The sequence below is a fragment of the Cynoglossus semilaevis genome, chromosome 3, assembly GCF_000523025.1.
Source record: "Cynoglossus semilaevis isolate Cse_v1.0 chromosome 3, Cse_v1.0, whole genome shotgun sequence".
NCBI lineage: Eukaryota > Metazoa > Chordata > Actinopteri > Pleuronectiformes > Cynoglossidae > Cynoglossus > Cynoglossus semilaevis.
In genome coordinates, this window is record NC_024309.1 from 4,612,554 (window position 1) to 4,626,011 (window position 13,458).

The 13,458-nt window shown below is 40.4% G+C and overlaps 2 protein-coding genes across 4 annotated transcripts in view; both read right to left on the reverse strand.

Annotated features, from left to right (window-relative positions):
* cd226 (CD226 molecule) overlaps positions 1-2,254 on the reverse strand; it is a 7,334-nt gene extending 5,080 nt beyond the window's left edge. Inside the window, exons 1-3 of one of the 3 annotated variants that reach the window (XM_017031728.2) lie at positions 2,025-2,254; positions 1,357-1,680; positions 243-638 (exon numbers count right to left, since the gene is read on the reverse strand). In XM_017031728.2, the coding sequence (XP_016887217.1) occupies positions 243-638; positions 1,357-1,680; positions 2,025-2,088 (784 nt within the window). In that variant the 5' untranslated portion in view covers positions 2,089-2,254. The remainder of the gene's footprint in view (positions 1-242; positions 639-1,356; positions 1,681-2,024) is intronic. The other 2 variants (XM_008307598.3, XM_008307597.3) reach the window with 2 other exon arrangements.
* A 569-nt stretch (positions 2,255-2,823) lies between these two features.
* The window catches only part of rttn (rotatin), a 27,132-nt gene continuing 16,497 nt past the window's right edge, over positions 2,824-13,458 (reverse strand). Inside the window, exons 31-49 of the mRNA XM_008307596.2 lie at positions 13,455-13,458; positions 13,091-13,171; positions 12,428-12,605; positions 12,217-12,314; positions 12,043-12,127; positions 11,601-11,802; positions 11,230-11,320; positions 10,775-10,925; positions 10,391-10,528; positions 9,071-9,273; positions 8,813-8,918; positions 8,501-8,598; positions 8,207-8,284; positions 7,662-7,788; positions 5,270-5,454; positions 4,910-5,180; positions 3,526-3,629; positions 3,099-3,168; positions 2,824-2,998 (exon numbers count right to left, since the gene is read on the reverse strand). The exon at positions 13,455-13,458 is cut by the window's right edge and continues 152 nt beyond it. Coding sequence (XP_008305818.1) covers positions 2,919-2,998; positions 3,099-3,168; positions 3,526-3,629; positions 4,910-5,180; positions 5,270-5,454; positions 7,662-7,788; positions 8,207-8,284; positions 8,501-8,598; positions 8,813-8,918; positions 9,071-9,273; positions 10,391-10,528; positions 10,775-10,925; positions 11,230-11,320; positions 11,601-11,802; positions 12,043-12,127; positions 12,217-12,314; positions 12,428-12,605; positions 13,091-13,171; positions 13,455-13,458 — 2,350 coding nt within the window. The 3' untranslated portion in view covers positions 2,824-2,918. The remainder of the gene's footprint in view (positions 2,999-3,098; positions 3,169-3,525; positions 3,630-4,909; positions 5,181-5,269; positions 5,455-7,661; positions 7,789-8,206; positions 8,285-8,500; positions 8,599-8,812; positions 8,919-9,070; positions 9,274-10,390; positions 10,529-10,774; positions 10,926-11,229; positions 11,321-11,600; positions 11,803-12,042; positions 12,128-12,216; positions 12,315-12,427; positions 12,606-13,090; positions 13,172-13,454) is intronic.

The window sequence follows — 13,458 nt, forward strand, 5'->3', positions numbered from 1 at the left end:
CACAGGACGTTGTGCTTTTACTGTTTCTGACTGTGTGCATCGTTACACTGCTGAGTTGGCGTAATCAACATCAGCAGCATTGTTTTATTGGTTCCATTACGTTTCATCAATCACCGTTATCTGTGCGGAACATCAGCATCCATACATCTTCATCAAAGGGAAAAACAATTCATCACAGTCACACAGTGACTACGAATAACGCCGCGTGTTAACTGCAGCGTGCTGCTCGAGTGTGTGTGTACCTTGAGTAACAACAGTGAGCAGCACCGTGCTGGTCTGCATCCCTAGATCTGTGTTGAAGGTGCAGCGGTAGAGACCCCCGTCGTCCTGCACCACACCTGTCAGGTGTAGCTGGACGTCCAGGCTGTCCTCACATATGACCTGTCCCCTGTCGCTGTAGTCTTCACTCACCAGGTCCCCCTCTACCTGCTTACACACACCGATGATGCTCCAGAGTTGGTGGTAGGGCATCCTCTCCAACATGCTCTGGTAGACAGTACCGTTGTGTGTGTGGTTACAGGTGATGGTAATGTTGTTGTTCTGCACAGCCACCAGCTCCACGTCTGCCACGATCACCTCCGGGGTTGGGGAGTCGACGCCGACTTCATGTTCCTCTTGACTTTCTTTGGGGGGCTCATCTGAAAATGAAAATGAAACAGTGAACATCTGGACCAAAAAAACAAATGGCTGTCCACTGTGGCCACATTTCAGGTAAAGTAAAATCAAGTTAAGTAATAAGCAATAATAAAAAAACAGGTCCAGTCTCTTAATTTTATTCTAGTGCTACATCTACAGATAAAGAAGCAGTATGTAACACTGGCACAACACCAGACCTTCAAAAACACAAAGTAAAATAAGTTGAACTCTGGATTTAATCAGTTTGTTTTCAAAGTGTAGGGCGGGACCTTAAGCAGAGGTAGAAGGGGAAATTCATTTTGATTTTCTACCTTTTTTCAATGAGAATAGTAGTTTTGGAGTTGAGTTTTGAAGCATTAGCTTTGAATGTGTGTGTGTGGTTTCTTACACAAACACACACCCTTTTTGCTGGTGTGAGAGTGAAGAAAAAGACTTACATCCTTTATTGGGCTTAAATTGAGAAATTATAACTTCCCTAACCCTAACCCTAACCCCTCACCGTGATCCCTGGCCTGTGAATAAAGCTGCGTCTTTGGTTTCTCTCTCAGTTCCCTAATGAACACAAACTACCCAAAACTGTTTACTGAAAACATTTTAAATGACTTTTAGTTCTAATAGTCATGAAAGAAACCTTTTATGTTGAACAGATTGCTGTGCATGTTTGGGCTGCAGATCCTCTCCTCCTGGCTGGGCCACAGTATGATTTGTTTACAACTTTACCTAAATCTTCCACTTGAATGTTCCTGGTCCAGGGTCCTCTGGGAAAGGTCTGCACAGAGCAGCTGTACGTTCCAATATCTTGGTGAGTGACGTTTCTTATGGAGATGCTTCCGTCCATAGGCGTAGTCTTAAGGAACTCCACCCTCCCCAAATATTGGTGAGAGAAGGCCAGTCCTAAATCTGGATGGAAAATAGCCACTGGATTCTTGTCTGGGATTCTGGTCCAGGACACCAGGCTGAGGTTTCCTTCCCACGGACACAGACAGTCAAGAACCATGCCTTCCTCCAGCCGCACTGTTACAACCTCGTTCTGCTGAACAGCAACTGGGGACAGTGCAATTTAATTATGGCCTAAAAATCATCACATTTTTAAAAGTTGTAGCTTTGAAAAAAAACCTTTAAATTTACATTTAAAATTAAGTGTAAAATCTGCTAAAATGGGATTACATACAATGAATGCATTTGTCAGGATTCTGAATTGAATTTGGTCCTCAATATCATGAACATGGTATTGACAGGTTGCAGCTCACTGCCCTTGAAGATTCATTTAAAAATGAAATCCAGCTAATTAGGAATCTGGTGACAATCTTTTCAAAATCTTTCTAAAACTATTCCATTGTTAGCCCTCATTATTTTAATAAAGATAAATATGTGAATAATCTCCATACCTTTAAGAAAAGGGAGAAAGATGAGTACCACAAAGTACCAGTGGTCCTTTTGTACAGCGTCCATGTTGCACCACCGCTAGAGAATGAAAGCAGCATTGATGAGGGTGAGTGGAGGCACCCGGGCTGCACTTCCTGCTAACTCTGCAGCTACAAATAAACACTTGAGCTGCTAATGCTCTCTACCACCTCCCACTGTTAGCCCATCTCACACAGAGCCCCGCTTCATCACTGGCTATGGTTGATGACATGCATGCTGATTGCATAATGTTACATGGACCGGGGGTAAGCTGACATTTAGTGTGTTGTACCAATGTTATCTTCAAGTGATCTGCATTCAGGGTGTTTGGAAGGCTATGCTAATCTCCATAGCTACACGTGTAGATTGTTTTGGTCGAAAACAAGATGTTGACATAAAGCAGGATTCCTTCTAGCTTGATTTTGTATTCCAAATTATGTTGGGGGCGAGGCAAGAGAGGGCAGAGGCCGGGAGAGTTCACAATCACCTTGTTTTAATGGTTCTAGATTATTTTTAATTAAATTTCTCAACCATGACTCAACATAAAATCTGGCTCATTATGATTAGCAAATGTGATGTGACATTTTCTTCACCTAAAGAAAGGTAATGTTATTGGCTCAACTTGCAGCAGGAAATCAATGATCCTTCACCTGCTTAGCATCAACTTTGTGACATTTCCATTAGGTCTGTTGGCATGTGAACGTTAGCAATTACTTTTCAAGCATTGTTGTGCTTTGGTGCAACCTGGCTCGGTCCATTTGCAATGACGACAGCGCCAACGTGTTTTACTTTGCTTTTCTCAAGAAGCTTTAATGTTTAAATTGTTTTAATTTAGTAGGTATAAAACATGATACAAAACAAAACCGCAGAAAATGTGTTCAGATATTTAGAAGCTGAGAGAGGTTTTCAAGGCACTTCAGCAGGTAGCCACTTAGTGGATTTAGCATTTTTTCTGCATCTGCAGGTGAAGTAGAAACACAAAAATCAAAGTTACAGGATGGTTCAGGGACAAAAACTAATATTTCGATGAAACATAAAAAAAGTAATTAAATTCCTACCTTTCTTAGACATAATATGAGCCTCCTCCAATCTGACACGTATAGAGGGACATTTCAAAGTTGTCCTGGCCTGTGAAGATAAAAAAGTAGAAATTAACAATTTAGCTTTTTTTTTATTGGACAACAGCAACGGGTGATAATCACAAAAATAGATTTTTAAGAAGATTTATTTAATTACATGTAAAGTGACTCAAGGCACTAAATCATGATGACTTTAAAGAGAGTACCAGGTACTAAAACTTTTCAATAAGACAAAGTGCAGCTGATCAATGTCTAACATCCATCGAAGCAAAGAGCGTGAAGCCACGAGGATTCAACTTAACACATAACCAATTAACTCAAAAAGTGCGCAATAAGCACAAGCACAAACATTTAGTGCGTGGGCGCATGTGCATGTGAGTGTGTTCCTGTGTGTGTGTGTGTATACCCTTTGATTGTTATGGAGCAATGCCCAAAGTGCAGAAGATCCCATACAGCGAGTTTCTAGGTCTTTACTTTCCAGAGAGTGAAGCACAGCTTTCATGGCTTTTTCTGTAAAAATCAGAGGAGTACATCATTTGTCATCCAGAGAAAATTCTAGAAGATCACTCATGACAGAAATACAGAAAACTGATTAATAAATATTTTTACATGACAGAAAATAAATACCAGGGAAACAAAAACTAAAACATATAACAAGCCCTGCAAAAAGAAAAAACTTAGATTATAATTATATACATTGAAAACCCCCCAGAAAGCCACATTTATACCATGTGAAAAATTTGAACATATAATGACAAATGTTATAGACACAGGAAATGTGGTCTTCACACAGGAAATAAAAAAACCCATTACAACCGATTCAGACCACCCGGGCCCCTCAATTCCCACCTGCAGTTTGCATCATACTGTGCATGTGTGGCATCTACGCAATCTGCATTTTCATCTGTTCTGTAACCTCCGCTTTCTTTTTTCCATCTGCAGAGCTATTCATCATCACACAAACATCACACCTTTTTTTTTCACTGACTCTGAATAGGAAATTAACTTTCAACATTTCAATCAGTGACTCAACTGTACTGTTTTAAGGGGTGTATCTGGTGATACGATACATATCATGATACAGGAGCAACAGTACCAGCTTATAGTATTGCAGTATAGAGCAGTATAGCTCTATACTGCAATACTATAAGCATGACAATATGTTGAGTGAGTTGAGTACTTGGAAATGTATGCGGTCCCTGCACTACTAGTGGTTAGAGGTTTAAATGCAACACAAAAATTAACCAACACCATGAATATTTGCATGATTGTTAATAAAGAACTGATACAGTGCTGTAGAGTATCAATACAGTAACGTGAAGGAAATATCGCAATATTTCAGTATATCAATATTTCCTTACACCCTTAGTTTATATGTAGCTGTAGCGTTTTTTTTTTTTTTTGTCTAATCGTCAGAAAGACGAGAGCCTGCAGCTGTTTAGCTGGTAATTTTATTTTGAAGTGATAGCTTTGGTCGAAAGGCTTATTTTTTAAGAAGAAGATGAACAAATCAATAACTCTCACAACTTTGCCCAAAGCAGGATGAGCTAAGCCGAGCATAAATACTGAAAGCAGAGGAAAACAACTAATCTAATTACAACACAAAGGACAGTATTGATCCTTTCACCTAAATCAAGGCAAGAAAATATGTTTAATAGATTTTTGTTCTGCCTTTTGTCTCAGCAACTAAAAAAACTGCATGTTTAAAAGGCTGTTTTTCTCTGTTGTTCTAAATGCTTTGGTTTTCAAGCATCACATGAATTTGTTGGAGCCCTGCATCCTTGTCATACCATTGGCAATGATGTGTGGCTTGTTGGCAGGGCAGAAGCAGAGGTTGTGAAGAGTGAGCAGAGCATGGCGCCGGTGAGGTGCCAGGTCGGCCAGCAGTTCCAGGACCCCGCTCACCCTAAGGATACACTGCTGGATGTCCTCTGCCAATGAAAGGTTGAGCAGCAGTTTCAACCACAGAGTCAGTAGGTTTCCTGCACCTGCCGCAGCTGTGGCCTTAACACCACCCGCCCTGGGCAGTGGCACTGAGGTGAGGGCCTGCAGGAAGTTATTCTGAGGATGAAGTATTTCAGTGTCACAGGTTAAAACAGAAACAGAAATAACAGTGAAGAGTTTGGTGTTTTTTCTATTTTTTTAAAGACCTTTTGAAAGACGCCTCTACAGTCACGGGAAATAGCAAGGTTGGTCAAAAGAGCGAATGCTAGCTTCTGGACAGAGCTGTTGTCTTGGGCGACACATGAAGCCAACTTCATGACTGAGAGCATCAGAGAACCACTGGATGTGCCTTTGGATCCTGACGGAACAGTCGCACAGACATAACTGCATGCTGGGAGAGAGAAGAAGCACAACACAACCTGTAAATATTTAAATCGGGGTCTCAAACACTGAGGACAGGGTCACTGCTTCCACTGTCGTCGTATTGGAGGGCAAACAGATGTGGTCAATGGGCCAGAAGTTGGACACCCATTAGGAGAGTCATATATATATACTAATACTAATATAATCTGAATATTTAGTGCCCTTACTCTGTATACCCATGCAGCCACTATTAGCATCAACAGAAGTTAAATATAAACAAAAAGGAAACATTTTTCTCTTCTGTCGGGACTGGTTGGATTATTTTGTCACTCCACACCATAACATTTTCATGGCTGACGACAGATCATATTTGTTATGTAAAAATGGTTAATCATGTAACAAAATAGGGTTGAGCATCAGGCTAATCTAAGCACGCAGCTCTGAATTATTTTCATTTTTTTTTCAAAAAAACTGAATGGAATGTCATTTGTTTGTTCACAATAACAAAATTGTGTTAAATCACATTTCCCAAAATATTTTCTGCATTTAAAACTCTCAGGATAACAATGTACAACATGAAGTTATTACATCAATTATTTTCACCACCTCTGGAAATTACTGTATTTTTTTTTTTGCTGTATTTTTCAGATGAATTTCATTCCAACATTCTGAGGTCACTCTGATCCATAAACACAATATATGTGGCACAAAATGAAATGTCTCATTTCTTCCTCATTTCACACCATAGCTGACATAGGTAATTGCTGCTGTTGCAGATTACATGCAAAATACAACAGATACGACCTGACAATGATTGATGGTGCTCATTGGGGAACATGACAGCTAGTTGGTTATGCTAATCCTGGTATGATAACTCACAGCAACAGGCGTATGCTGATGTTAGCCCGAGGTTATCTCAATACCTGTCAGGAAGGCTGACGGAACTTGAAATTGACGGGGGAGATCTGTTCTTCACTGGATCTACCTCCATCATGTGAGACAGAGATTTCCCCAACTGCCGCCTCAGATCTGATTCATTTTCAAAACCATGCAATGTATAAAATTCACCGTTGACAAAGAAAAGTAGAAAATATATTAGGGTTTCTTTTTTTTTTTACACTCAGTGGGAGTAGGTTTTGTATCTGTTATAAATATATCTATAAAAAACCTACTTTGAGTCAAACCAGTAGAACAAACAAAGGCTTGAATAAAGTATATAGAAGAAGATGGAGATGAATCATTTGTTGGAATTCGATCAGTCTCCAGAGATGAACAAGTAGCCTGAGGGTCCATAGTGTAAAACTACGCCTGGCTGCATGCAGTGTGAATGCAACCTGCTGCTCAGTAAATCTTTAGGGAAATTCCGTGCCAACCTCACTGATTTCTGGTGATTCACAGATCGAGCTGATCGTAGGTTTAAAGTGAGTTGCATTAAGAACACCTGTAGCCACAGGGGAAACGGTGTCAGTCAATCACTCACTCACTCATACCCGTGTTGAATGTTTAGCGGTTTAAAGTGTTGAATGTGAAACTTTCTACCTTTCAGTGAGGACACAGATTTACACTGACCTTCTGCAATCACAAATGCATGTGGGCACACACCTTCTCTTTTCATACTTTTCATCTTCCCATCAACTAAAAGACCTAAAACTCCAATTACATCCACATCTCTAACAATTTGTACTTATACTACAAACAAATAGGAAACTAAACTAAAATCTATTGTTGAATAAATGACCTTTCTTCTGTGTTTTGTGTTTTGCTGCTTAATCTTATTTGGTAATTGAAAGCAATCATCAAAAGTGACCATTGAAGCTCTTGTAAGTAATTATCAGGTATCTAGTATATATCAGATTTGTAAGACTGAATTGTTATACAAAAAAAAATCTATTCAGTTTTTAAAAAAATATGTGATCTTGTAACAACATCCCAGAGTCAATCTCTATTTCTCCACATCATCTCTAACTGATCTGAAGCCTACTGGCATACACACAGCCATACAGCTGCATCACCACATCCTGACACTGTGTCTATTGTGACTTGCAGGGAAGCAGGCCTCCTTCGTATACAGTGAAAAACAATGTTGCTCAGTGGTCACCCAAGAAGACAACAGGGCTTTTAGTGCGAAGTGAGTGTGACTCAGACAGTTTGCTGACCGCAGACAGTGGTGATGGCTCAGTGCCTGCACAAACACACGGACATACAGACAGACCAAACAGACAGACACATAAAGACCTGTGGTGCAGTGGGCCGTATAGACGCACAGAAGCTCCAGCACCGCCTCCATGGTGGGGTCATCCAGCAGTAACCAAGGCCAAAGAGCATAGAGGGCCAGTGTGAGGCGAGAATCTGAGGCCACCACCTACACACACCAACACAAATGCATGTTCACATTATACCCACAATCACACACACACCGACTTTACACAATAGCACACACACAGATGGGAGCAATCAACATTAAATGCCTCAAAATTTTGGTTGGTGTGTGGAAAAAACATACAGGGAGTAGAATAATTGCCGTATGAGCGCCACCGTCAAGCCTCCCTGGCTTTTTAGTCTAACGGAACCACCAGTGACTGGAAAGCCACTTAGAAAATGAAGACCAGTAAATACATTTGTAGGTAATTCCATTACTGGGTTTAAGAAGCTAAACTTGACAAGATGTTTGCAGGGCAATGTAGACCTGGACCTCTCTCATTTAAAGGAATTTTAACTCTGAGCTTCCATTAAAAAAACAATTAGCCATGGGAAATGACACTGCAGACATGTAGGCTTACTTTGCATTCATCACTGAGGTAAAGAGCACTGCGCAGGATCTCCACAGACAGCCGTATTTCTTTTAAACAGCCCTCTTCCTGATAGAACAAAATGACAAGACAAAAATCAATATCTGTACCTGTCCCAAAAAACCCCACAACCCTTGGCTTTGCGTTTAATGCTTCAAACATCAATTCAATCGTCATAATATTTATCCCAAAAACATGGAGAGTTTGCATTGTTAGTCTGCCAAATGGAAAATAAAGCAGCGGAGAAATGCTGAGACTGGAAAATAACAGCCAATCTTTGCTCACCTTTCTGCGGTGGGCAGCCTTGCCGGGCCGAACGGACTCCAGGTGGAGCTGGGAATGAGTCTGCTTCAGTTGCTCCACACAGCTGTCAATTAAACCAGCTGGAACCGGAGAAAGTCAGAGGGTCCAGACGAGGATAAAATTATCCAAAAGATACATTAAGTTAACTGGAATTTATTACGATGTGCACCATGAGCGTCACAAAAGTGAATTTAATGTTTTAAGATGATTATTTTAGTCACTGAGTCGTGCTAAAGTTATTTTCAACAGTAAAGCACAAATGGTAACTAGCTCCTACTATATGTAGAAAATTACCTTTGGCTGCATAGTTTTGAGATGTGGGACTGCAGGCCAGCAGTGTCATCAAAGCCCTGGCGGTCAATTTCTTTAAAGGATTCTGAAGGGTCTTTTTATCAAAATTCTGGCATTGACAAACAGAGGACACAAAGACTATTTTAAAAAAGTGTAACATATGTATTACTTTATCACAGCTGCTTTTTATTGCATGTACAAAAATGTAAAAGTGCTGCTGGTGCATAGATAATATAGCTCTAGAGATGCAGCTTCACACACCTGCAGTAACAGTTCACACAGCTGGGTGGCAGAGGGACCATTGACAATGTCAGACAAAGATGTTTCATGCACCGAGTTAGAGTTTGAGGCCGTAACTCTCTGCCTCCGTGACGTCTCCTCTGTGAAAACGGTGCTAAGAAACTGCAGGGCCACGGCATGAAGAGGGTCAGAAAACTTCTCAGTCAAACAAACTGACAAAGTTCCTGCAAACACAGAGGTGGAAACACACAAAGAATGTTGAAGAATTGACTGACACTGCAGTATAAAACAAAGCAGGTCCGAACTGAAGGACAAATCCAAACTTTGAATCCCACGTCCAGCCTTGTACAGTGAGATGCAGTGGTACACCTACTGTGGAAGAACACACTTATCATTTGAATGCATCAGCAAACGCCGCGTAACCATAAATACGAACAAACAGATGTAAACAAGTGTACACATAGACTCAGCATTCATCTTTTACTGCGCTCATCACATTCCCCTGCTGTTCCATTAATCACAGAGAGTGAAGAGTGGGAGGAGTAGAGGTAGTTTAAGGCCAGGGTGTAATTATCCCTTCATTGTGTGTTTGTTTGACGAAGTTAAGACACGTGATCATAATTACGCAGCAAAGATTTTCAGTCTGTGCCATAATATAGCCAAGTATAATCAAATTAGACTCTACAGCAAGGAAGAAGGTATGAAAGAATTCAAAAGGAACAGAAACCGCAGGATCATTAAAAAAAGAAGAGGAGAGAATCGATCAGTCGTTATAAATGAGTCACAGGAAGTAAATGTGTTAATGTGGAGGGACACTTCCCTGCATCTTATTAGCTATCTTCTATTTATTCATCTTTGGTGCATTTGCTTCCTGCTGTAAATAGTATGCCAATGAATGGGGATAGGAAATAACTCATCCTAGAACATTGCAGGACTTGTACTGGGGTAAATGATTCTGACCAGGTTACAAGAATCATGGCATTTCAGGTGCAATTTTAGCACCATTTGCAGGGGAGAAAGGAGTTTCATGTTTGTAAATAGTGAGCAAGAATTCCTTCCTACATTCAATATCAATTCCAATTTTTCTTCACCAATGTGTGAAGTTATGTCCTACAATTATGTTTAACATAACTGCATTGCTCAACTTGTCTTTCAATCTGGGAATGGTGCCTTACATTATTCTATAATGTGAAGCGATTGCACATAATTCAATAGTTAGGTATATATGATAAAACACCTAGTTCTGCAACATAAACCAGCTTAATGAATGTCACCACTTTTATTCCTTCACTTAAACACGTGCACATCAGCACATGCTAACAGAGCAGAATTTTTGTGTACCTGTAAATGTCTGCCAGCATTTCCCCAGCGCAGCAGAGACAGATGGGTAAGCTGCTGAGCTGTCTCTCCTCACCAGAGTAGCCAGGAGCATAAACACGTCTGCCCAGCACAGACAAACCGTGTCCCGGGTACCCGCAGCTGCATAGGGGAATGCGCAAGTCACAGCAGTAAAGTGAGTCACAGATTTAATGACACAAGACAACTGCAAAGCCACATACAGATCACAGTATGGCACATTGCAGCTAGTTTGGAACTGGCAGTTTGACAGTTATCTCATCGGAATCATCATAGCACACTGGTAGATGCAGAAAAACAATTTTGTTTTTACTGGGTTTTTTATTATTTAAAGATGTTTGAAAAAATAATTTAGGCCGTGATACTGACCTAATCCACTGATGTCCAGCATAAGCAGTGAAACTAATTTGGGCAACAACCGTTTCAGGAAGTTCAGCTCAGCAACCAGGTCCGAACTCACTGTGACACATGACTGCAGCAGCTTTGAGAAGCTGGACAGGAACTGGAGGAGGGTGACAAACTACACACGCACATACAAATATAAACAACATTACACACCAAACAAGCTGGCATAAGTTTACTAACGACTATAACAGAAGAAATATATTTTCAGAAATGTGATTATGAGGCAGTTGTTAAAAGATCATATTGTTTATAACATTTCTTCCCCAAGGCAAATAATCCTGCAACAAAAACAACGGTAGGCTCAGAGTGAACATTCCACCCACACAGAAAATCTGGCGTTGCCTGCAGAATACATAAACTAATAAAAATTCTGATGTTGAAAAACTTTTTTAAGAACTGTCTATCACCGTGTTCCGTACCTGGCTCTTGATGTCTTCCCGCTCTCCTGGCAGCATATTTGGTGATTTCAGCTCATTCAGACATTTCTCAATTGGCCTGATATCTACCAGACTGAGGGAGAAAAAGCAAAACTGTGTCTGTGAGATGAGCTAGAAAGAGACTCAGGCTACAATCAGCATGAATTCCCTCTTGAATAAAACATACACATGAATGTATTTATAATTCTTTTCATTTTTATGAAAGAAATTAAATCTAGTGTCTTGCCTAGAGTCACAGTGTATATTGCTTATGAATTCTAACTGACAGAGAACCCTTCGGTGTTGACGGTATAAGGAACAATGTACTTTGCCACATATTGACTACGACAGATAACAGCATGTGACCTCCGTACCTGGCCAGAGCTTGGAGGAGCTGGTTGTCTTGTATTGCAGTGAGGGTGAAATCTGACAGGATGGACAGTAGATTAGTCAGCAGACCACAGTGGGCTGTCAGCAGGTCAGGAGTTACTATGACAATGGGTTCGGCAGACGAGGGCCCACCCCGTCTAGAGTCTTGGTAGGTGACGGAGTTGCTGGTGTCTGTGTCACTCTGACCTACAACATAGAAAAATAGACAGTTACTACAGCACTCACTGTGACCTTTGTCATATGGTAATTAAAATAAACCAACATTCTTAAGTACGAATTTCTGGAACACAAATGACTAATAATGGTTGAGAGTGACAGGTAATTTAAACCTGATTTTATTTGTGACTTTACTGAGTGATGTAAATATTAATATGGAAAAAATGCCAAGAAAACTTGCAAGAGCATGAAGAAAAAATAGTACAGTACCTTGAGCAATCAGTCTTGCTGGTGTATCTTCACAGATGCTCAGTGAGGAAAGAACTTTTGGACTAAGCAGGTCTGAACCTCTTAGCTGTAAAAAAAAAAAAAAAAAGTGTGGAAATGTAAACATTACTTTTACTTAATTCACTAAATGTAATAAAAATTGAGAGCACGGCTAACCGAGGTACTGGATGTTGAAAGTGAGCTGGAAGGTCGCCTGGAGTTGTGGTTAGGGGCTGGTGGGTCATATATTCCTAACCACAGGGAGTTTTCAGAATCTACAAAAGCATAAACACCAAACTTCACACAAACTTTAGGAGCAGAGAGTAAAAAAGTTTACACAGCAAGAAGTTTGGTTAGTTTTTGGATTTGGATTGGAACTGATTTTTACCTAACGATTTGTTCTCCAGAGGGACAGCAGGTATTATAGGAAACGTGTACCTTCCTTGGTAACAAATAGAAGCAGAGCGAGCCACATGCTGGAAGTACTGACAGTGGTAGAGCAGAGCCTTTAGTGCAGGAAGGCCCACCAAGGAAATACTGGACACCTCATCATGGACACAGGGGTGCTGAACGGTAAATGTCGGAAAGAAAGAGAGCGACCAGTCAATCACTGCTTTACCAACTGCATGAGTCAGAAAACACATATAGACACAGAAAGGTTGTCGGTTCATTCTGGCACAATTTTTTTTTTTTTGCATTTATTTTTATCTTTGCCAAAATATACTTGACAAGTTGGAAAAGTGATGCCCCCATTTGACATACATCAGATATTTTATATTGCAAGCCTGTTTTATTCCTCTCCTGCAGCTGCCATCACCAGTGATGGTGTCCAAATTTAAGAGGCGAATGTTGTTCCAACCTAATTACTCTGGAAGTGAATACCGAAACTCTTGAGCCCCTGTGGAGCTGCAAATGTGGAAGTACCCCGCATTTGAACCCTTCACAGGTCAACAAGAGAGGAGAGAACAGTTAGGAAAGAGGAAGGAGATATAAAAAGAAAAAAAGTTTATGGTCTATAAAAGCTTTTTAACAGGCTGGCAGAACGGCTGACCTGCCAGTCGGAGTCCTTGGCCTCCTCAGTGTTGGCAGCCATGGGCATCACAAGCAAGTTCTGCAGGATAAATGTAGCCTGGACACACACACCAAGAAAGAAACACATGAACACACACACACAAAATACTGTGAGATTGCATCAGCAACAGTGCCATCTGCCTGCATTTGAGTAGTAATACATGTACAGGAAAAAACGTCTAATCACTGATATAAATAAAGTGAAATATTTATTTGTCTGAATTAAGTTTATGTGGAAATGTAATAAATGAATGGTCAATTAAAAAAACTGTTTTAGCAGCAAGATTAACTAATTAACAAGATGAACAAAATTCTAACAATTACTGTATATACCAGGGTATTTTTTTA